The sequence below is a fragment of the Zophobas morio genome, unplaced genomic scaffold (assembly GCF_036711695.1).
Source record: "Zophobas morio isolate AGI-343-1 ecotype UQ-CSIRO unplaced genomic scaffold, CSIRO_AGI_Zmor_V1 ptg000029l, whole genome shotgun sequence".
NCBI lineage: Eukaryota > Metazoa > Arthropoda > Insecta > Coleoptera > Tenebrionidae > Zophobas > Zophobas morio.
This window is the reverse complement of record NW_026972134.1, coordinates 7,238,643-7,263,727: the sequence shown is the minus strand read 5'-3', so window position 1 is coordinate 7,263,727 and position 25,085 is coordinate 7,238,643. Positions and strand designations below refer to the sequence as shown.

At 33.2% G+C, this 25,085-nt stretch overlaps 1 protein-coding gene across 1 annotated transcript; it reads right to left on the bottom strand.

Moving 5' to 3' along the window:
• Positions 1 to 248: 248 nt before the first annotated feature.
• LOC135137223 (uncharacterized) lies at positions 249 to 5,474 on the bottom strand. The gene is made up of 2 exons (XM_064066819.1): positions 5,390 to 5,474; positions 249 to 4,644 (listed from the first exon to the last, which is right to left on the bottom strand). Exons 1-2 carry the CDS (start codon positions 5,399 to 5,401, stop codon positions 379 to 381), a joined length of 4,278 nt encoding a protein of 1,425 aa, XP_063922889.1. The 5' UTR covers positions 5,402 to 5,474; the 3' UTR covers positions 249 to 378.
• Positions 5,475 to 25,085: the final 19,611 nt, after the last annotated feature.

Here is a 25,085-nt window from a genome sequence, read left to right as displayed (position 1 = left end):
TATTGAATTTCGGTTATTATTGACGAGTGATCAAATCTGTGACCTTGGATTTCAGGCAGGCCTATAATTAATACAACTGATCCAGAACTTTACTATATGATATATAGTTTGACGAAAATTGTATTTTTGCGATACAAATTTTAGGCAGTAAAACCATGTCAAAAATAAAACTTCACTCAAATATCAAGAATACCTACATAAGATCATTCATCTGATGAATTTCAAACAAATGGCTGTGATTTGCTTTATCATATAATACATAATAATATAAATTAACAACAACAAAGTAATACATAACTTAAGATAATAAAAAACATACTACAAGTACTTATTAAAATTATCTTTTACAAATGAAATTACAGTGATAGGAACGCACTTCTATGTTCTAAGCTTCTTAACAAAATTAAGCCTGTAGTTAACAACTTTAAATGCTTTATTCCACAATCTGGACCTCTTCAACAACGAAGCAACATCATCGTGTCCTAGATTTTTTGCCATACTTAAAGCTGTCATACCATCAGTGCTACAAATGTTGGCATCGACTCCTCGTTCAAGCAACAATTGCACAACTTTTGAAAACCCTTGTTGAGACGCAATGTGAATCGGCATAAACCCATTATCAGCAACAGCATTTAGTTCAGCTCCGAACATAATCAGCAACTTAACCACTGCTTCATGGCCGTTCTGAGAAGCCACATAAAGTGGTGACTCCCCACTCTTCGTAACACGATTGACATCAGCGTCTGCTCTTAAAAGAAGATTGATATTTTTTATGTGCCCTTCTTGACAAGCTATAAATAAAGGAGTTACGCCATTTTCTTGAGCCAAATTGATGTCAACATTTTTCTGAAGTAGAAGTTTAACTACAGTGTCGTGTCTGTTTCTTGAAGCGACGTACAGGGGCGTGCAACCATCGCTTGCCGCAGAGTTGATATTGGCACCGTTTTGAAGAAGTAGATCCACAACGTCGTAATGACCATTCCAACAAGCAACATGGAGTGGAGTTATGTTAAAATTTTTTACCGCGTTGATGTTGGCTTTTGAGGATAGCAAAAATCGGACGATGTTGGTGTGAAGGTGAAGACACGCTGTGTGAAGAGGTGAGGAACCATTTGAGGTTGTCGCATTGACGTTGGCACCGTGATCTACAAGATAAACCACCAGGTTGTAATATCCGTATTGGCAGGCTTTATAAAGTGGAGTTTCTCCATTTTCGTCTTTATCGTCTATATTTTGTTGGTATGCCTCTATGGAAAGAAGTTTCTTCACATATTTTCCTTGACCATAATTAACGGATAGATGAAGAAGAGAGAAACCGCATTTCTTTGTTTTCACATAAGGCACATTGTCAAACAAGTCAATTGCTTGAGTGTAACCAAACTTAGCAGAATAGTACAAGATGCTAATACCGTCGTCATCGTTTCTGAGTTTGGAGGAGCTATGTCCAAGAAGTATTAACTTTGCCAACAAAGACTCAGATTTTTTGGCCGATTCTAACGCAGCATTTTTCAATTCTTGATCACCGTTTGTGTGACAATTCTCTAAGAGATACTGCAGCATTTCAATATACTCGGTTGGTTCTCCACACAATGAATCATCTTTTTCATTGTCAATAACATAGATGCCGTCATTTTTTTCCACTTGTAGAACAGGAAGTCTCTGTCCCCATGAACATGCAATCTGTAAAACATTTCGCCCTCGAGTGTCTTCACAAGTAATCATATCGTCCATGTACTGTTTCATAAGTAAATCTGTATTTCTATACAACACCGCCTTGTGAGCAATTGAATCTTTCGCAGTAAGTAGATCGTAGAAAAACCGCACATTCGTGTATCTGCTATCAAAAATGATCTTTTCAAAATCATTGATCTCGCTATGGTGTTCTATAAAATACTTGGCCACAAAGAACTCGGCATAGGAATTGTGCAGAAACTGCGGAAATTTGTCAGTGACTTCAGTTATCAGTCCTATACTGTCAGCACGATCTTGAATCTCGTTCAAAAAATCATCACAGTTGATATTCAGTTGCTTGAAGACTTCTTTCTTGACAAGTGATTTTAGTCCCGCTTTTTCGTATTTCTCAAACATCGATTTTTTGTAACCTTCTAAGACTTGTCTTAAGGCGTTATTAGGGTATCGAACATCAGCCTTTTCTTTGTAATATCTGTTGAACTTCTCGTCTATGATGTGTTGGTAAAGATCCGTTAAAGAAAACAGCTTTTCAAGTAAGATTCTGTATTTGACAGGGTTGTGATGGAAGAGCTCAGTGAACATATAAATCTGTAAAGGGGTTGCTAAAATATTGTTATTTTTTATTGATGTGACTGTAGTTCTAATCTGTTGGATTACTTTGTCAATATGTTCATCGGAATAAAAGTCTTTAAGCCTTTGATGAATATAACGAGTTTGTTCTTCCTCGCTAAATTGGCTCACGCTTTTTGATAACACACCGAACTTCTTCTCGAGTTGTTTCTTTAAATGGCAACGACTGGTTATCCATTGGAAGACACTTTTCTGGGACAATTCCTTTATGAGATCAATCACAATTTCTGTACATTTTGTTGTAACTTCATCAAGAGCATCCCAGAAATAGACAACGTGACGATTCTTGATCAATAACGTTATTACCTCTTTATCAAAATTTGGATATCCCACATACATTGTGTCTCGAATAAACTCTATCAATTCAGATTCTCTTTCATCTGCTTGGATTTTCTCTAGACGCGTACACAAAAGAGTGGTGTCCACAGACTTTAAAAAAATACACCAAAAATCCACACCACAATTATTTTTGATATTTTTCAATAATTCAGATTTTCCGGTTCCCGGGTCTCCATTCACTACATTCACATTGTTGTCAAATTCACTAGTATAAAAAGTTGTTTCTTCAACAAATCGTTCTTCTCTTCGATACCTCGATAGATCGCTTATATCACCTTTGCTTCGTACCCATTCTAAAGTCTTTTCATCTATAATCTTCAAATGATGATATTTTTTCATTTTTGGATTGTGATCACAAATTTTTTGAAAATCATCCAAAGAACATTTGTCACTGATGTATATATCAGAACCAGAAACATAATTTTTTAAGAATGGACTTGTGTGATATAGCGTTCGATGATTCGGCAAAAATTGACCACAATTTCTAGAATTATTATCGTTATCTCGAAAAAATAATTTGATATCCATCAAATTAAAATTGCCCAGTTTCTTCAAAATATTTTCTATTTGGTTCATACAATCAAGAACAATCAAAGTATCAGTATCAACGTTTTTTAAATAATTGATATCAATATAATTTACCGACAAATGTCTGTTAATGTAACTTTCCGATATAAATTCTTTATTCTCGCCAATCTGATACGGACGGTCCAACATTTTCACCAGTTCCTCAGGGGTTATAATTGTTCGAATTTCATCATTTTTCTTAATTAGAAAATCTAAAGTAACAATTTCTTTCCCTTGAAGTAAACACTTGAATGTGGTTACAATATTTTGATATAGTTCAGACCTAGGATCCAAATTTGACAGATTTTGAAAAATTCTGCTTGGCGATAGTTGCTCCTTGGGTGTTCCCGAACTAACTAAGATAAATTTTTCTTTGCGACAGAGGTCCATGACATTATGAACCGTTTGATTCTCGCTGACTATCAGTGGAGTCATTTCCAGTAACCACAAAAGTTTTGATAAAGTGTTGTCATCAGTATCAGCGACACTTTCTTTCAAACAAAGAAATGGAAATTTTCGTGCTAGTTTTTCGATATTCTGCTCAAAAACTTTGAATTTCAAGTCACTCCAGAGAATTTTAATTTTATCGTAACTTTCCTCTTGAATGGCTGTGATATTAAAATTATCAATAGCCCTACGTACCAATTTCATTTCGTCGGTAGTATGTGTAAATGCAAGAGGCTTAGTAGAACCCCACAGTGCAGCAACTGCTATCACTTTCCGCATCATGGGTTTGTTTAATTTCACTTTGGTGCCGTCTTGAAAATGCCACTGAGATATAAATTGTAAAAACTTAGCTGACTCTTCACTAGAGCAAGAAAATATTTGTTCGAATTGTAATCTAACATCAGTTTCTGTTTTCTCTGCATTTGATTGGTTTGTATATAACAACAAATTGTCAAAGAATGTGTGATATTCTTTAGAGTCTGCAGGAAGTTCGCTGCTATTCATTATTTCAAACTTGTAACACAGTCCGTTGGTAAACAGTTCTTTCGATTCAACTTTTTTCAATTTAACACGAATGATGTCATTATCGCGAATTTTCAATTCAACTTCCATATCACATTTTTCGTTTGTAAACAAAATAAAATTGCAAGAACGATCGCCTTGTTTGATATTTTTAAACGACGTAAAGTATTTTTGAAGATCAAACTCTTTGTTTTTCTTAAAGCTGTCTTTTGATAACTTCTTAGTTACATTCCTAAAGTGCTTGAGCTGAATTGCGTATATTTTCTTCTCTCCATTTGATTCAGTTTCCACGACGATATCGTCAAAGTCACCGAATTTTTCGTCATTGGCTGACAATTTGAAATCATCTATAGTTTTATCTAACACAAGTTGTAAAGTTAAATTTGCGATGAGGACGTTTTCGTAGTGTTTTCCGAGGTCGGTTGTGCCAATTCTTTTATTAAAAGTCTGAAACAATAATAAATGCTACATGTAACTGATATGGTACTAAAATAAATTGTTTATTTTTATCAAACTAAAAAACGTTAATATATAGAGATTTCTATGTTTTACTTGAGTAAGATAAAGTAAGGATCCAAAAATGCACAACAGATGATAAAATGAATCTGACCACAACAAAAAAATTTAACTTAAATATTTCGTTTTTCTATTTATTTCAATTCAAATTTCAATAAACTTGAAGTTGAATGAATAAAAAAAAAATTAAGTAAAAATACTCATATTAATAAATGAATTGTATTACTATGTTGTATTAATAATATGTTAAATCTATATTCTTTATCTTACAGTAGTAGATTTTGGAGTAGTTTATGCATCTGTTTTATGGGTAAAAATTCAATATTATTAATAAGTGATGTAAAATACTCGCGAGCGACGTAATATAAAGTAATATAACTATGAATATTAGTATTACATCTAATTACAATACGATCTTTTAGGTTAAATGAACTTTCAGTTTGGATTAATCTTGTAAAAGCTGTTACTGAAGAGCAACATATCATTATAAGCTCGTAAAATCAGTATCACAGTTATAACAATCACGACATACACCACTTTTGGCCACTTATAATGCACATTTAATCGTTCACTAGTATTGGCAAGAACCAAGGTTTTATGTTTTCAAGGTAATTTAGATATATTGTTTCACGCAGAAGTACCTAGCTGTAAGTAAAATTGTGCAGAATCTACTTACATCGTTTTCCATAATCGTCGCTTAAATTTTAAATAAAAATTACAGCACATCAATTAACTACAACGTAGAAAACATTTTGTTAACTGATAGATTTGTTTACACATAAGTGTTACCTATGGTACAGACGTCGATAAAAATATTTACAGAGATGTCCTGATTGGACTTATATTTCTTATCACATCTTGAAAATAAAGTAAATCCCCTATAGTTCAATGTACTTAAAAAATATTTAAACTAACTAAAAATCATATATTTCACACATTTTTCATTACTTTTATTAATAGGTAAGTAATAATAATATTAATAATAATAATAATCTGTCACCAATTTGTCAAAAACAACATCTCAAAATAAGATCCCAATTATACCACAAAATAGTAATAGTAGTATATTAAATGCACCAGAGACACGAACTGACAGATTTACTAAAGATTTATTAAACAAAACACCTCAAAATAAGATCACAACCGTAACACAAATTACCAACACATTAACTGACAAATCACTTAACAATTCATCAAGAACAATCCAAAACCAAATTAACATCACAGATAATCTACAAAACACGTACTACAACACAGAAGACACATTAATCAAAACTGTCAACAAAAATTTTAAATTTCACATTAATTTCCAAAATGAAATTGAAGACCAATTTAAATTAACTTTCGAAACATGTTCTAAATTAAAACCAAATGATAGACAATCACTTCCCCTCCAGTGTTATTCAAAAAAGTTTCTGGCAATTGTAGAAATAATGAACTCCTTCATTTTACCAAAATATCTCACAAACTCGATCTCTTTTGAAAAACTTCATACAATTATCTACTGTGCAGCTTTAACTTGTATTCAAATTAACACATGTAAAGATAACATAATAAATACAAACAACAATCGCATACCCTCCACCCCTCATTGGGAAACACGGTTAAATTATAAAATTAATAACATTAGAAAACAACTAGGTCAAATAACACAGTACCTTAGAGGAGTTAAAACACCACACATCATGACATGTATGCATTCGATACTGACCAACAATAATTTTCATCAAACTGATTACGATGAGTACAACACAACACTATCCGAAATTAAAGATACACTATTACAAAAGCTTTCATTATATAGCAAAAGACTTAAAAGATACAAACAATCACATCTCAGAAAAATTCATAACACTAAATTTTTAAACAACGAAAAACTATTCTATCAACATTTAACTAATTCAAGCAAAACTCAATTATCCGGTGAACTACCAAGTTCACAAGATGTAACAACATTTTGGTCAAAACTTTGGTCTCAAGAATTTGAATTTAACCAATCTGCCAAATGGATTCCTCATATATATAATAAACTATCCACAGTTACACCAATGAATGATCATCAGATAACACTTGCCGAATTAATAAATACCATCAATAAGACACACAACTGGAAATCACCAGGACCAGACAAAATCCATAATTTTTGGATAAAAAAATTAAATTGTGTACATATTCATTTACTACATCACTTAAATCAGTTCCTTCTTGACCCATCATCTTTTCCAACATTCTTATGTCATGGTGTAACATACTTAAAACCTAAAGATAACGACACAAAAAATCCATCAAAATACAGACCTATCACATGTTTACCGACAATCTATAAAATATTAACCTCATGCATTACACAAAAAATATATCAACACTGTTTTAACTCTGACATCATTAATGAAGAACAGAAAGGATGTATTAAAGGATCCTTTGGCTGCAAAGAGCAATTAATCATAGATTCCATCATCTGTGAACAAGCTAGAAAAGAAAACCGAAACATATATACTGCTTTTATTGATTATAAGAAAGCTTACGATTCTGTCCCTCATTCCTGGTTATGCAAAATTCTGGAATTATACAAGATTGATACTAAAATCTGCACTTTTCTCAAATGTTCCATGGAATTTTGGAAGACCACCCTCCAAATAACCTTAAATGAACAAACAATTCAGTCAGACCCAATAATGATCCGAAGAGGAATTTTTCAAGGCGATTCTCTTAGCCCGTTATGGTTCTGCTTAGCAATAAATCCCCTCTCCGATATCCTGAACAGCTGCAATTATGGGTTCAATATAAGAATTAACAAACAAAGAGAAAACAGAATAAGTCACTTGCTGTATATGGATGACATAAAAATATATGCAAGTACACAAAATCAGTTAACAAACCTATTAAATCTGACTGAACAATTTTCCGGTGATATTGGTATGTCCTTTGGTATTGAGAAATGTAAGACCCAAGCAATCAGAAAAGGCGTGTTTCACCAAGTACCACATATAACACAGAATAAGGAAATAATTGAAGCCCAAGAACGAAACGATACATACAAATATCTGGGTTTCTGTCAATCCTCCCACATCAATCATACCAAAACGAAAACACAGTTGAAAGATCAATACGTAGCGAGATTAAAATTAATATTGAAGACACAGTTAAATGGAAAAAATTTAATGAAAGCAGTAAATACATTCTGCGTTCCACTGCTAACATATTCTTTTGGAGTCATTAAATGGTCCAAAACTGATCTTGAAAATTTAAACATCGCAACAAGGAAAATCTTCACACAGTATAGAAGGCATCACCCAAAATCATCGATTGAAAGATTCTCATTACCAAGACAGAATGGAGGAAGGGGTTTCCAGAACTTAGAAAACTTATATCAGAGACAAATCTCAGATTTGAAGAAGTATTTCTTGAAACGAGCGGAAAGAAATGAAATGTTTCGCACCATCACAAGAGCAGATTTGAACCACACACCCTTAAATCTGTCGAACACCGAAGAAATCCACACCCCCCACACAATAGATAAAATAATAAGTGGGCTAAAACAAAAACAACTACATGGAAAATTCTACAAAGACTTAGAAGAAAATCATGTCAATAAGAAGATGTCATTGATTTGGTTAAAAAAATCAAGTTTGTATGCCGAAACAGAAGGATTTGTGTTTGCTATTCAAGACCAAGTAATCAATACCAAGAATTATAGAAAATACATCATCAAAGATCCGAACATAAAAAACGACTGCTGTCGCCTCTGCAAAGCAAAACCTGAAACGATCCAGCACATAATCTCTTCTTGCAGCATCCTAGCACAAACTGATTACAAAGCTAGACACGACAACGCAGCCAAAATCATTCACAAAGAATTAGCAACACTTATGAATTTAATCGAAGATACGACACCCTATTACACTTACATTCCATCTCCGTTCCTTGAAAATAACAAATACAAATTATACTGGGATCGCACAATACTTACAGACTTAAACATTACAGCTAACAGACCAGACATCATACTTATCAAAAAACACACGAACGAAGCCATTCTCATTGACATTGCTATTCCCAACACAAACAACATTATTCAAACATACGACACCAAGATTTCCAAATATCTACAATTATCGATAGAAATGAAATCCATGTTAAATCTTAAAAAAATTTCAATTCTACCCCTAGTTATCTCTAATGTAGGTGTAGTTCCAAATAGCTTAGTTGAGAATTTAAAGTCTTTGCACTTGAATGATTCAATAATTGTCAAAATTCAAAAAGCTGTTTTGTTAGGAACATGTCATATTGTTCGTAAGTTTCTTGAACAGTCTGATCATGTCAGTCAGATTAGATTAGCACCAGTAGGTCAGAGTAGTGTAGGTCACTTTTCATGTGATGCGCGGATAAATGATCGGTAGTTACGCTTGACTTTTGGGGATGGGGTGAGATTAGAAAATAATAGCAGACTAATTTGTATGCTGTAATTCTAGAATCTCGAAAGTTGTTCTGTTAATCTAATCAAAGCATATCATTACTTGGTCTTAGTACCCGTAATGATAGAAGTCTTGCCTGAATGCCGGTCATTTCCGGGTCAGTGGTGGGTCTTAATATAAAACACCTTAAGCGCTGATGTAATACCGAAAAGACAAACCCTTCTTGCTTAGTTTTATTTATTTGCAAAAAGCCAGTTGCCAAATGAAGTTTTGTTATAGTAATGTATACAACTAGATCAGAAAAGTTTCCTTACCGCAAAGGGCGCTTGTTTGTGGTACAGTGTCGGCCACAATATCTTGGGCAGTTCTGTCATTCCAGTGACATAAGCTCTAAAACAGGCTTTACGTACTTATAACCTCAAATCTGCCATGTTTGTCATTTTGACGTAAACTGGAATGTGGATGATGACGTATGTCAAAATTTATTTTTTAAAAGTGTCAGTCATTATGACAATAAAGCGTAGACTACATCGTGTTTTTTAAATGACAGAAAAATACTGCCCAAGATTTTCTGGCCGAAACTGTACAATATTTTTTGTTTCGAATACTCTTTAAAAATTGAAAGATTAAATTTGAGTTATTTATAAACACGACTTTAACAGCGCTGCAAACACGTCACACTAGAAACCTTAACAAAGAGGAATCTTATATCAAGTTCTGCTTGAAAACGTTATGATTGATCAATTTAAAAGCTGGAGGGGCTTTAAGCCACTACAAAGAGGCGCAATAGTTTCATGCAATCACAAGAAATTTTCAATTTGTTATCTTACGTTTTTTACTTCCCGGGCGTAAGCGAAGGAAGTATTGTAATAATTGAGTCCGTCCGCCGACTTTATACTTTTACGTTTTCTCGTTAGATTTAAGATCCTGTTTTTATTTGGTATATTCTGTAACAGATCCAACAAAATAAGTTTGCGACGAAAAGTTTGGAGATCACCTTGGCATTTGAAAAAAGTTGTCCTTCGAAACACTTTTAAGTAATTTAGATCCCGACTCCAGTTACCATCCTTCTGATATTAATAGTAATGAAAAATAGCTGTACGTCTCTCTTACCACTCTATAGGAGGTTGCTAGTGTAATAAATATACTTAAAAACAAAAGAAGTAGTGGATGTGATAATGTATCAAACGATATCATTAAAAGTTGCGCTTTTCAAATTGTCGTTTCCTTAACATAAGTATATAATAACTCTATAAAGTCTGACATCTTTCCTGATGAGTTGGAGTTAGCCGAAATAATTCCGGTCTACAAAAAAGGAAATCTCTTCTTTCTACTTTCATTAGTAACTAGAGGCCAATAAGATCTCCATCTTCCTTTGCAAAAGCTATTGAAAAATAATGCACGACAGAATAAAAAACTTCTTTATTAAGAATAAACTAAATATTTAGTCCCGAACAATATGGCTTCCTGGAAGGAAAATCGACTGAAACTGCGATATTCCAGTTTTTGAGGAAAATAATTGCCAGCTTAGCAAAAAAAGAAATAGTCTTTGGGCTTTTTCTTGACTTGTCGAAGGCATTAGATTGCTTAAATTATGACCTTTTAATTTTAAAATTAGAGAAATATGGAGTCAGGGGGCCAGCTCTTGCTTGGGTCAAGTCGTATCTTTCCAATAGATAGCAAAAGGTCATGTTTTTCAAGTATTGAAAATTGTGATAGGAATTCCGTAAGGTAGTATCATTGGACCTTTATTCTTTCTAATATTGAAATTGAATTGCAAAATAACAGAGAACGATCAGAAAGTGATAAAAACAATATTTTAACGTAGTTGTTTAAATCCTAAATTTAAACAATAATTTTTTATTTCAATTTCCAGAATTTCCTATTTGTGCAACTATATAACAATAAGGTCAAGATCGACGCGAAATCTTCTTAACCCCAGGAGAATCATTTAACATCTCCAGCTAACTGAAAACAATTACGAAATAGCATGGGAGGTGTTGACTAAAAGATTTAGCATCACAAGATTTACCGTAACTTATTAGACAGAATTTTGGATCTGCCAAGCATACCAGAACAATCTAACAATAAAAGAATGTCAAAAAGCATTAAACAATTTAGACATTCACAAGGAAATATGGGAACCAACCAATGATCACAAGAATAATATCTCAAAAATGGGACATTGAAACGAACAGTCACTAACCAATCCGCACGAGCTGCAAAAATTTGAGAAAATGATGGATTTCTTGCAAACAAGACTTTTATCTCTGGAAATAATTAAGGCAAACTAGAAGGAAGATGCCCAGTTTCATAAATTTGAAATAATTTCCCAGTTTCAATCATGCAAGTACTGCAGAGATCTACTATTCAGTTCAAGAATGTCCAGAATTTCAAGCCGAATCGCTAGAAGACAGATGCAGACTGTGCTTCAGCACAGTACAGCATCATGCTACAAATGTAAATGAAGACATCACACATTATTACACAACGAAAGAAACGACCTGAAGATCAACCAAAAAAAAATACTCAACTCCTAACTGATGTATACTAGCTGCGGGAAAATACCGCAGCATCGATAAAACAAATAATGCTTTCGTGGTCAAAACACAAAATTTGGGTGGATTTTGTCCGATGGTATAATAAAAGAAGAAAAAGATACAACAAAAGCATAACGGTCAAAAGCATGATGACAAAAATAGAAAAACAGCAACTTGCAAAAATTGTGAAAACCGCTCGACCAGTAGTTAATTCAGACCGAGCAAGAACTTCCAACACCAAAACAAAATCTACTGACAATCAAAAAAACGGCGCCAGTACGAGTCACACACAGATTAATTGAAAAAAAAATTAGATTATATATAAGCCTCAAGAATGGCAGCGAAATAACAAAATTTACAGATCTGCATAATATTGCAATATAGTAGTGTAAGAGGGCGGCGAACCCGATCGATGAACCGATAAAAGTTGCGCATATCTAGGAAATAAATAAGCAAAATTATAAGCACTTGTCAGTTCATCGACAGGGAATGATGAAAGCACATTTTCAGATTAAGTAGGCAACAATTATTGTGAATGTAATGGAAAAAATGAAAACGTTGTAAGCAGTGATGGTTGAATCTCCGAGGTATAAAAAAATAAATCAAGTACTTAGTACAAAATAGTACGTGTTTCTATTTTTCCTGTGGTTTACTCGAGTGATGTTTAAAGAAACGGAAACATAAAACATTTCAGTATATCTGTGGATAAATCAGATGTCACAGATATCAATAAACATAATAACAGCTTTCAATCTTTCTGTCTCAACCTGGATTACAGACAACAATCCTTAATTAACTTCTTGTACTACACATTGAGTTTGGTGTTGTTTGCAGAGGTACCATCGATTTTGATAGGTGTTAATTTTTCAACCAATTGATGTCTGATCTCTTCTAGAGATTTAGAAAACTCTTTCTTGTGACCTCAAATTAGGGAAGTAAATTCAGCAAATCGGTCACTGTTAGAGCTACATTTATTTTATACCACTTGGTAGCACGAAATTTTGCTAGAGTAGTACGAATATCGCCACGACACATCGCAGTGTATCATATATATATGCCATATTTTCTTCGTTTTTTTCTTCTTCTTCTTCTTAGTCGGGGAATGAATCAGAAAAAATACACTAGCAGCCACTATAACGTCAACCATGTTTCAAATCTGCGAGAATCCTGGAAATGCAGTGGGAACGTGGCGAACACAGCAAATTCCTCAAAAACAGCGATATTTGCGCGGACCTTTTGTTCTGTTTGTTCTGTGCGTTTGGTTCGTTCGGACCAAAATGTTCAGATCAGGACCCACCTTAAGGAAGGCGTAAACGCACAAATATTGTCTGTGTATTTTGTACAAGGTGACTGATTAGGATAAAACGAGCGTACACGTTCCTACTTCGTGTTGCGTTTGTAAGCAACATTTTCCGAGAATAAATTCTTGATATGTAGTCGTATTTGTGATTTCAATTCGACTATTTTTTGACTGTTAAAAGACTCTCATTTCTTTATTTACATCTTTAAAATTTATGATCAGTTGTGTACTATGTCCGCCATACCTATTCGAGAATATTAGGACGGTATTCATTTGTTTCGTAAGTTGGTTATCGACGATGATAACACATTCCATTGGCAAGACATAAGGAATAATTACAAGTACATGCATTTTGATAAATTTGGAAATGAAAATTATTTACAGAATATATTTATGTAATACAAGAGATGAGTACATATACTGGTACTGGAATAATAAATTGGCTCATTCATTAGTTTTTTTGAGTCACCCCTGTATATGCTAATAGCAGACCGATTGTTGTTAAATTTTCTATGTACCTCTATGTTAGAAATTTCGTGTAGATGATAAAATGCTAACCAACGTCAGCTCCAAAATTTACAACAGTAAAGATTATATAAATTTTATACTTAGAATAGGATACTCCTGCACTTATGTTTCATGAATCCGTGTTGACATCAAGATTTTTGGAAAAAAATAACAATTGTATACCAAATCAAATTGTGACGACAACACGTCCCACAAATTTAATGTAAAGAAGCGTGTTGAGCGTACGACGTTAAAAATTAATTTACCCTTAATAAAATTTTGTCATGACGTCATCAACATTTTTGCAAATACACTTATATCACTTTGGATTTCGCCAAAACGGTGTGAGCCGTTCCCGATTTAATTAATAAAATATTTTGACTCATTCATTAATTTTTATGAGTCGCTCTGTATAAGAAATTTAAAAACTTTTAATGCTATGATAAATCACAAGTACCTATAGACTCAACATATTTTGCACATTTTGAATAGGATTTATTCGGCAAAATTTTGAGATGGCGTCATAAATGTTTTGGTATGAGATAAACGAATAAACTTTGCTTAACGATTTACTATGATACGATAACTTTAAAATATTTGCAAGAAATTCAAGCCAATCGGATTTGCAGTTTCAGTTTTGAATTTTTTCCAAAAATTCTGGATGACTAGGATGAAAATTCGGCACGGATTCACACACCACAACTGCAGGAGTATCTTATTTTATATAATTTAAAAAAACTTTTATTACAAATTTTGGAGATGACGTTATCCCCTTGTTGGTGGGGATGATTAGTCAAATTTTAGTTTCTATTTAACCATCTACATGATATTCATATACATACAAAATCTGACAACAATCGGTTCAGTAGTTTTGGAGATTACTTGTCTAAGATAAATGGATGCAAACACCAGACAGACAGACATACAGTCAGAGAGACAGACAGACGGAAACGGCAGACTACTTTTTTCGTACTTTAGGATTCATGGACTCGATTACTATACTTCCTTAGCTTACGCTCGGGAAGTAATTATTGGACCTTTTAACACAGTATATAGCTGACAGTAAGCTATATACTGTGCTTTTAACTTGTTTGACTAATATAGTGAACATATTATTTAATTACGGTTATTTTTGACAATTGGTCAGACCTGTGACCTTGGATTTCAGGTAGGCCTATAACTAATACCACTGCGCATAATGTCAGTTTATTGCGGTCGAGTCCATTCTTCGCTCGTAGGGTAGAACGTCTTTGCAGTGGCGTGCACCCAAACTCTGAATATATATTATTTGTGACACATTTTTATACAATTTAGATTTTCTTTAATATTTTTAATTTATTATGATTTTTTGAAAGTACATAATACACTCACCAGCATGAAAAACGGGCCACCTGTATCTTTTTCTTAAGATCCGAAAATGTGCAAAACAAAATACGATTTCGGTTGCAATACTTTGATGTTGCTATGAAACGTTTCTTGCATTTTTTGTATGCAAAAAGAACAAAAAACATATATTTTAATAGAAAATTATAAAAATTCAATAATCAAACAAAGCTGAAAAAAAGATAAAGTTTCCAAAAAAAAGCAAAATCAATGATCATTGACACACTCTTTAAGAACAACAATAACGAGTATTTCCCTCACGAACGTGTAAAACTGCTGCCATTCTCTAGGGCATTCCACGAAATAAATTATCTGTTTATTCTTGTTGGATATTCTCTCATTCCTTTAAAAACACATTCTGAAGTTTATCTAAAGCGTGGGGTGCAGATACACTCAATTAATATAAGAAACAATATCAAAAATAAACTTAGTCTCAAATATTCAACAAGAACTGAATCAATTGAAAAACGAATTGAGTGACATGAAAAACCAGATTAGTAAACAATCAGCTGATAACGCCGTAGTCAATACTAAATCTGATAGTGATAAGCAATTTATAGATGAAGAAATTATCACTGAGATGTTAGACCGCCAGGATCGTGCGAACAATTTGATAATTTATAATTTGCCTGTACCAGATCATGGGTTAGGAGATAGGAGAGATAATGATCTTACTAATGTTGGGAAAATAGTAGGTATCGCTGAGAATTCAATAGTCAAGTGTGTACGCTTAAAGCGGAAAAATGATAATGACGCTGTTAATCCTTTATTAGTAAGACTAAATTCTTCGGATGATGTTCTTAAGGTACTCAAATCATATCGAACGCGTGATAATATTTATGTAAATAGAGATCTTACAGTGCGGCAAAGGAATATGGCATACTTAATAAGAAAGGAATTTGGAGGTAGGAAAGAAGGAGGAGAGGTGGATATCAAACTAAAATATATCAATGGTATGCCAAAAATTGTTAAAACTACGTTAGGTATTAATAGTAGAAAAAACTGAGTCCAGTCCAACGGTCAGGAAATTTTTATGAACTCAAGGCAACCTGTCAAAATGTCCGCGGATTAAATACTAAAACAGACGAATTTTATTTAAATATCCTTAGCAGTGATTATGATCTTGTATTACTTTCTGAGACATGGTTGAAGGATAGGGTTAAATCCAGTGAATATTTTGGTGATACTTATCAAGTCTTTAGGTCTTCGAATGGTAGATAAGGGCGTGGCGTACTAACTGCAGTACATCATAGATTTTCTGCAGATGTGTTAAAGAGTGAATTGTCATATTAGTGGTGAGGATCAATATCAAAGGAATTCAAATTATTGTCATCAATCTTTACTTTCCACCTTCCACATCTTCTGAATTATATGAATCAGTATTCGATCATCTTGAAACTTTAAGATTTATCACAAAATTGCATCATAGTAGGAGACTTTAATATTCCAGAATTGTTTAAATGGAAATCATCACCCAACTAAACTGTATAATATATTTTGTTCTTTTCTAGCCTTTTCTCAATTTAATCAGAATAATAGAATACTCAACAGCAAGTGTAGAATTCTTGATGTAATAATTTCCTCCGAAAATATTGTCAACACTATTTCACATAACATTCATTCTCTTGTGGTAGAAGATGGTTATCATCCATCTTTATTAATGACATTTCTTGTTAATATATCTTCTGTAGAAATTAGTACCAGACACTCAAAATTTTATGTATAATTTTCGAAAAGCCGATTTCGAAGGGCTATATCAAGCCATTAGTTGTTGGAACTGGGATGATGTACTTTCTATCCAAGACATAAATCTTGCATGTATTTGTTTTATTAATAATGTCATCTTAAAGCTTTTCGATACTTACCTATGTTCCTAAATATAGGAAAACGAGCAAGAAATATCCACCCTGATTTACTCTTAACATCATCAAGTTATTAAAAGATAAAGAACGTCATTGGAGAAGGTTTACAAAATCGGGCCTTTTGTCTCAGAAAGAAAAAACTAAAAAACTGGAGTATGAAATTAAAATTCTAATCAAGCAGGAGTTCTCAAAGTTCATTACTTCCTCGGAAATTGAAGTCAGATCTGATCCTTGTAAATTTTGGTCGTATATCAATGTAAAAAAGAATACATCAAGGATTCCGGGGATAATGAAAGTGGAAGATTGTGTATTGTCCAATCCACAGTCTGTTGTTAATGGGTTTGCAAAACATTTTTCCAGTGTTTTCAAAAGTGAAGAGGTTTTTGTCTCATCGGGTTTTGATAATAACTGCTCTGATAAAAGTTCCTGTTCTTACAACTGTGATAGTTTATTTGGCTGTGATTTTAATGCACCAGTTTTACATAATTTTAACATTAATGAGAGTGATATTATTGATGCTAGTTGTAAATTGAAATCTAATTTTACTATGGGCACTGATAATATACCAGCGTTTTTCGTCCGTGATTGTATTTCATGTATTTTAAGTCCCTTGTGTCATTTATTCAATTTAATAATTAAGTCATCGAAATTTCCTGATCTCTGGAAAATAGCAAAAGTTTGTCAAGTTTGCAAATCAGGATCTAAATCAGATATTAAGAACTACATACTGGTAGCTGTTATTCAAAATTTTGCTAAATTATTTGAGACCATTTTGTGTAATATCGTGTATAATCATGTTGAGCATCAGATCTCCCATACTCAACATGGATTTGTAAAAGGTAGATCAACATGTACAAATCTCTGTGAATTCACGCAGTTTCTTTCGAGTTCGTTAGGTATTAGACAGCAAGTTGACGTTATTTACACAGATCTGTCAAAAGCTTTTGACAAAGTTAATCATAACACTATGTTGTAAGCTCGGTTGGTCTGTGTGATAATTTAGTTATGTTGTTCAAGTCTATACTTTTAGGTCAAAAACAATATGTTGAATACTGTGGACATAAATCTTTTGTTTATGAATGTAATTCTGGAGTAGTACAGGGTTCGAATTTAGGGCCTCTATTATTTATTATGTATATAAATGACATAATTAATTTCATAAGTCCTGATTGTCGCGTTTTCTTGTATGCAGATGATGTTAAATTGGTTATAATAATGAGATGTGTAAACGACTGTATTATGTTACAGCAGAACCTCGATAACATGTTAATTTGGTGTTCTAGAAACTCATTGTCTGTTAAAAAGGATAAATGTCGTATTATGACTTTTAGTCGTAAATACATACTACAACATTACTTTTGATTATAAAATTAAGGATATGCCACTCAGTAGATGTTACGAATTTAAAGATTTAGGTATAGTAGTAGATCCCAGATTGTCATTTTACTGCACATTAATTCTATTACTGTAAAGGCAACTAAGACATTAGGATTTATTGTTAGAAATACTAAGGAATTTCGTAATACGGAATGTAATATGTTATTGTATTATTCCTTTGTAAGATCTCTATTAGAGTATTGTTCGGTTATTTGGAATCTCTACTATAATAATAATAATAAGGATTTATTTCCAACAGACTACATTGTCTATGGTGGAAACGTAATACGCTAACATTATTAAAATTGTTTCTAAAAGAACCTAACAAAATAGAAAAATATAAATGAAAAGGGAAAGCAAATTAGATCACAACAAACCTTAAATCGTATTAAAGTTGTAACAAATAGCATTTAGTTTTGCTTTATATTTTGCATTACTAAAATTATCATAAAATGTGTCTACAATATGATTTATTAAAGAATTACACAATCTCAAACATCTCGTAAGCGGGCTATTGAAATGATGTAATGTACTAGGCACCTGATAATAAAATGTTGTAGGCGTACGACAGTTTACATGGGGGCAGATAAACTGAATATTTTGTAATATTGATGGACAGAAAATTTTGCTACTTATTAGTTTTTGCATAAAGGTTACACAGGCTACATTTCTCCGCGCAAAGAGGAAACATTCGTCAACTATATTATATAACGCTTCTGATGCATAGTGTTGAGGCGGATATGAACCATACATCTTAAAATAAATAAATTTACAAAATTTTCGCAACACATTTTCAATAAGATTAATATAAATTTTATAATGTGGTGCCCAAACTACACAACAATACTCAAGCATAAAACAAAAGTTTAAAACTAAATATATCTTTAAAATCCGCTCCATTTCTAAATATAAAACCTAAATTTTTAAAAGTACTGTTCACGATATATTCTATGTGCGGTACAAAAGACAACGCGGAATCCAATATTACACCTAGGTCCTTAAATTCATTACACAATTGTAGCGGCAAGCCATTTATGTTATAATAAAAATTTAATTTATCTACCTTTTTTGTTATTCTCATAATTTTGCACTTGTCAATGTTAACATCAAATTTATTATTATGACACCAAGTAATGAAACTATCTAAACTCGATTGCAACTTCAGACAATCATGAACAGATTTTATTATATTTACTATCTTTAGATCATCTGTATAAATAAAACTTTTTGTTTGAAGATTCGTTACATTATTAAAAAATATGGTAAAAAGCAGAGGACCTAAATTGGAGCCTTGTGCCACCCCACTATTTACATCTATTTCAAAAGACTTACATCCGCCATACTCAACATATTGTTTTCTCCCTATAATCATTGACCTAATATACATATAACGACAGTAGAACGAGTACAACATAAGTTTTGTAAATATGTCTATTTTAAAAAGCATGGATTTTATCCAGTCCAAAATTATTCACAGGATGTATTACTTAGGGAATTAAATGTAGTCTCACTTTGTGGGCGTAGAGAATATTATTCTCTTATGTTTTTATATAAAATCTTACATAATGTGATACAAGATAGCGAGTTATTATCTCAAATTTGCATATTAGTTTCTGAAGCTAATGCTAGAAATCCGTTGATATTTCAAATTGATTTTGTCAATTCGAATCAGCATTTTCATTCACCTGTATCTTATATGCTTCGACTATATAATAAGTACAGACTGTATTTAGACATTTTCGGGATGAATTCAAATGAATTCTGCATGCAGTGTAAAAGTTAAGGTGTATCAAGTTTATTTCTGCATTTTTAAACGTCTACTCGCAATGTTTTTACTGTATTTATGTTTATTTTAAGTAATCATGTTATTTGTTTTTGTACTATTTTTTCCTTTTAGGCTTCTGCCCGTTGGACATTAAATTCTTAATCTTCTTATTAGAGCAAAACATTAGTAAACATAATAAAAAACATCAATTACTTATTACAATTTTTTTTTACTAATGAAAGTACAGCACATCTGTGTTTTGAGTTTCTTAGCAAAATTAAGCTTGTACTGAACAACTTTAAATGCTTTATTCTACAATCAGGATCTCTTCAACAGCGACACAACTTCATCATGTCCTAGATTTCTAGCGATACTTAAAGCTGTCATACCATCAGAACTACGAACGTTGGCATCGACTCCTTGTTCTAGCAACAATTGCACAACATTTGAAAACCCTTGTTGAGACGCAATGTGAATCGGCATAAACCCATTATCAGCAACAGCATTCAATTTAGCTCCGAACTTAATCAGCAACTTAACCACTGCTTCATGACCGTTCTGACAAGCTGCATAGAGTGGTGACTCACCACTCTTCGTAACAAGATTGACATCAGCGCCTGCCTCTAAAAGAAGATCGACATTTTTCTTGTGCCCTTCTTGACAAGCTATAAACAATGGAGTTACGTCATCTTCTTGGGCCAAATTGATGTCAACATTTTTCTGAAGTAGAAGTTTGACTACAGTGTCGTGTCTGTTTCTTGAAGCGACGTACAGGGGTGTACAACCATCGCTTGTTGCAGCGTTGATATTAGCCCCTTTTTGAAGAAGTAGATCCACAACGTCGTAATGACCATTCCAACAAGCAACATGGAGTGGAGTTATGTTAAATTTTTTTACCGCGTTGATGTGGGCTTTTGAAGATAGCAACAATCGGACGATGTTGGTGTGAAGGTGAAGACAGGCTGTGTGAAGAGGTGAGGAACCATTTGAGGTTGTGGCATTAACGTTGGCACCGTGATTTACAAGATAAACCACCGGCTCGTAATATCCGTATTGGCATGCTTTATAAAGTGGAGTTTCTCCATTTCCGTCTTTATCGTCTATATTTTGTCGGTATGCCTCTATGGAAAGAAGTTTCTCCACATATTTTTCTTGACCATAATTCACGGATAGATGAAGAAGAGAGAAACCGTATTTCTTTGTTTTGACATAGGGCACATTGTCAAACAAGTCAATTGCTTGAGTGTAACCAAACTTAGCAGAATAGTACAAGATGCTAATACTGTCGTCATCATTTCTAAGTTTGGAGGAGCTATGTACAAGAAGTATTAACTTTGCCAACAAAGACTCAGATTTTTTGGCCGATTCTAGCGCAGCATTTTTCAATTGTTGATCACCGTTTGTGTGACAATTCTCTAAGAGATACTTCAGCATTTCAGTATACTCAGTTGATTCTTCACACAATGAATCATCTTTTTCATTATTAATAATATAGATGTTGTCATTTTTTTCCACTTGTAGAATAGGAAGTCTCTGGCCCCACGAACATGCTACCTCTAAAACATTTCTTCCTCGAGTGTCTTCACAAGTAAACATATCGTTCATTTGCTGTTTCTTAAGTAAATCTGTATTTCTATACAACACCGCCTTGTGAGCACCAGAATCTTTCGCAGTAAGCAGATCGTAGAAAAACCGCACATTCGTGTATCTACTATCAAAAATGATCTTTTCAAAATCATTTATCTCTTTATGGTTTTCCATAAAATATTTCGCCACAAAGAACTCGGCATAGGAATTGTGCAAAAACTGCGGAAATTTATCAGTGACTTCAATTATCAGTCCGATACTGTCAGCACCATCTTGAATCTCGTTCAGAAAATCATCACAGTTGATATTCAGTTGCTTGAAGACTTCTTTCTTGACGAGTGACTTTAACCCAGCTTTTTCGTATTTCTCAAACATGGTTCTCTTGTAACTTTCTAAGATTTTTCTTAAGACGCTATTGGGACACCGAACATCAGCTTTTTCTTTGTAATATCTGTTGAACTTTTCGTCTATGATGTTTTGATAAAGATCCGTTAAAGAAAACAGCTTTTCGAGTAAGTCGCTGTATTTGACAGGGTCGTGATAGAAGAGCTCAGTGAACATATAAATCTGTAAAGGTATTGCTAAAATATTGTTATGTTTTATTGACGTAACTGTAGTTCTAATCTGTTGGATCACTTTGCTAATATATTCGTCGGAGTAAAAGTCTTTAAGCCTTTGATGAATATAACGAGTTTGTTCTTTCTCGCTAAATTGGCGGACGTTTCTTGATAACACACCGAACTTCTTCTCGAGTTGTTTCTTCAAATGGCAACGACTGGTTATCCACTGGAAAACACTTTTCTGGGACAATTCCTTTATGAGATCAATCACAATTTCTATACATTTTGTAGTAACCTCATCAAGAGCATCCCAGAAATAAACAACGTGATGATTCTTGATCAATAACTTTATTAGCTCTTTATCAAAATTTGGATATCCTACATACATTGTGTCTCGAATAAACTCTATCAATTCAGATTCTCTTTGATCTGCTTGGATTTTCTCTAGACGCGTACACAAGAGAGTGGTGTCCACAGACTTAAAAAAAATACACCAAAAATCCACACCACAACTATTTTTGATATTTTTCAATAATTCAGATTTTCCTGTTCCGGGGTCTCCATTCACGACATTCACATTGTTGTCAAGTTCACTAGTATAAAGTGTTGTTTCTTCAACAAATATTTCTTCTCTTCGATACCTCGATAGATCGCTTATATCACCTTTGCTTCGCACCCATTCTAAAGTCTTTTCATCTATAATCTTCAAATGATGAATTTTTTTTATTTTTGTATTATGATTACAAATTTTTTGAAAATCATCCAAAGAACATTCGTCGCTGATGTATATATCAGACCCAGGAACATAATTTTTTAAGTACGGACTTGTGTGAAATAGCGTTCGATGATTCGGCAAAGACTGCCTACAATTTCTAGAATTATTAGCGTCATCTCGAAAAAACAATTTGATATCAATCAGATTATTTCCCACGAATCAACAAATTAAAACATTTGCCAAACAGCGGTTGCTAACGATGTCAGAAAAAGTGACTCGATTTAAACTTTTTCTCAAAATAGTAATTATTTTATCGAATAAAAAAATATGTTGACAGTATGAAATAAAATCCATAACGACAAACGTCCGGTAACTCTTTTCGCAGTACTCGTTTCGAAATTAAAAACTCGGCTCCCTACGGTCGCCTCGTCCTGAAAAATCTCACTCGTACTGTAAAGTTTGAGTATTTATAATAATGTTAGCACTAACAAATATTTAAAATAACAACTAATAATTTGTTTGTATTATTTATTTTTATTCATTCTAATAATCCCATTGATTTATCAGAAACTTTTAAACGACATAAAATCTACTTGACTAGAAATAACGGCAAAGTTGTGTTAGGCTCATCTGGCAACGTTGTAAATTATATAAATGCTTGCTATGAGATTTTTACACATTTTTTTCGTCGCCCTGTGTCGAGTGGTAGCTTTATTAAATGTATTGTTGCTGTGATTTGAGTTATCTACGCGCGCGATTGGTGTCCAAGCTTTTCGCCGGCGTTTGACGGCCGACTGTTGGTGCGCCATCTCTTGTTCGCCGGCCGTTGGCCTGTTCGCTCCAAACAATAGCATGGGTCTATCTATATGTATTTAATCAATGGTTAGTAATAGAATTCTTTTGAAACCCGTAAACACAGTTTTATTGGGCTCGGGTTAAAACCCACTTCATTCATCGATAAATTGGTACATTACTTTAAACCCCTCTGTTACGAGGGTTACAACCGGAGACCTATTTCTTCGTACTCTAGGGGTCATGAAAAGTCGAGAATACATAAGCAGAGAGTCGACCGACGGACTCGATTACAATACTCGGGAAGTAAAAATTACAAGGGACTTTCTTCATCAAAACAATCAATTAATCAAAATGTGCAAAATTACATCGGATCGGATGCCAGGAAGGTTGGTTAAGATTGAAACGAAGTTCACCGGGTTATCTAGTTTTAAATAAAGATTACAGTACAGCAATCAACTACAACGTAGAAAACATTTGCCTAACTGGTAGATTTGTTTACAGATAAGTTCTACCTATGGTACAATCGTCTATAAAAATATTTACAGAGGTATCCGGATTGAACTTATATATTTCTTATCACATCTTAAAAATGAAGGAAATCCCCTGTAGTTCAATGCACTTAAAAAATATCAAAACTAACTGAAAATAATGAATCAAATAGTTCACACCTTATTTATTAGGTATTTTTGTTAGTACATAAGTAATAACCAGGCTTCGGCATCACGGACGGTAATAATCGTCCTCTTGGCAGTCGCGGCCACATTTTCTGCTACAACGTCGGTAATTGCTAGTACCAATTACAAGTTTTTCTAGGTTGTCCTCAGTTGTACGAATTCTCCTAGATGTTAAAACTGCTTTAAAAATTAACAATGACCGTTCGACAGTAATTTCTAGAACAAGTTCGGGAAAGCCTACCTCCGGCATGGGGGCTTGTTTATGGCACACGCGAAGGGAGTGTACAGTATTTTTTGTAACGAATAAATTTTTAAAATCAAAAGATTATTTGTAAAGTATTTATATACAAAAACGTTGATAGCGCCAGCGCTACAAACACGTCACACTGGAAACCCTACTAAAGAGGCATTTTATACCACTTTCTGCTTAGAACCGATATGATTGGTTAATTTAAAAGCTGGAGGAGACTTTAAGCCAATTCAGAGATCCGTAATGGATTTATTCAATCAAAAGACATTTTCAAACTGTTTTCTTACGTTTTTTCTTATATTGGTTGCAAATTAAACTATTTCAATATCACAAATATATGCCGGAGATAACCGCATCCAAATATGAAAGTGATGCCAGAAAATACTTGACATATTTATATTGATAATAATTATATATGTATTGTATATTATGTCGATGATAAACTTGACGAGTTCTTGTTCTCTGAAATCTTCAAGTGATGACTTCTTTCAATACCAGAATTTCGTCTGCATATTTTGTTAGTCTTCGTGTGAACACTTTTCACTTATGTAGACATCCGAACCAGAAGTAAAATTTTTATAGTTACATGGACTTGTGTAGTACAAAGGTTTATAACTTGATGCATATTTTGGACTTTTGGAA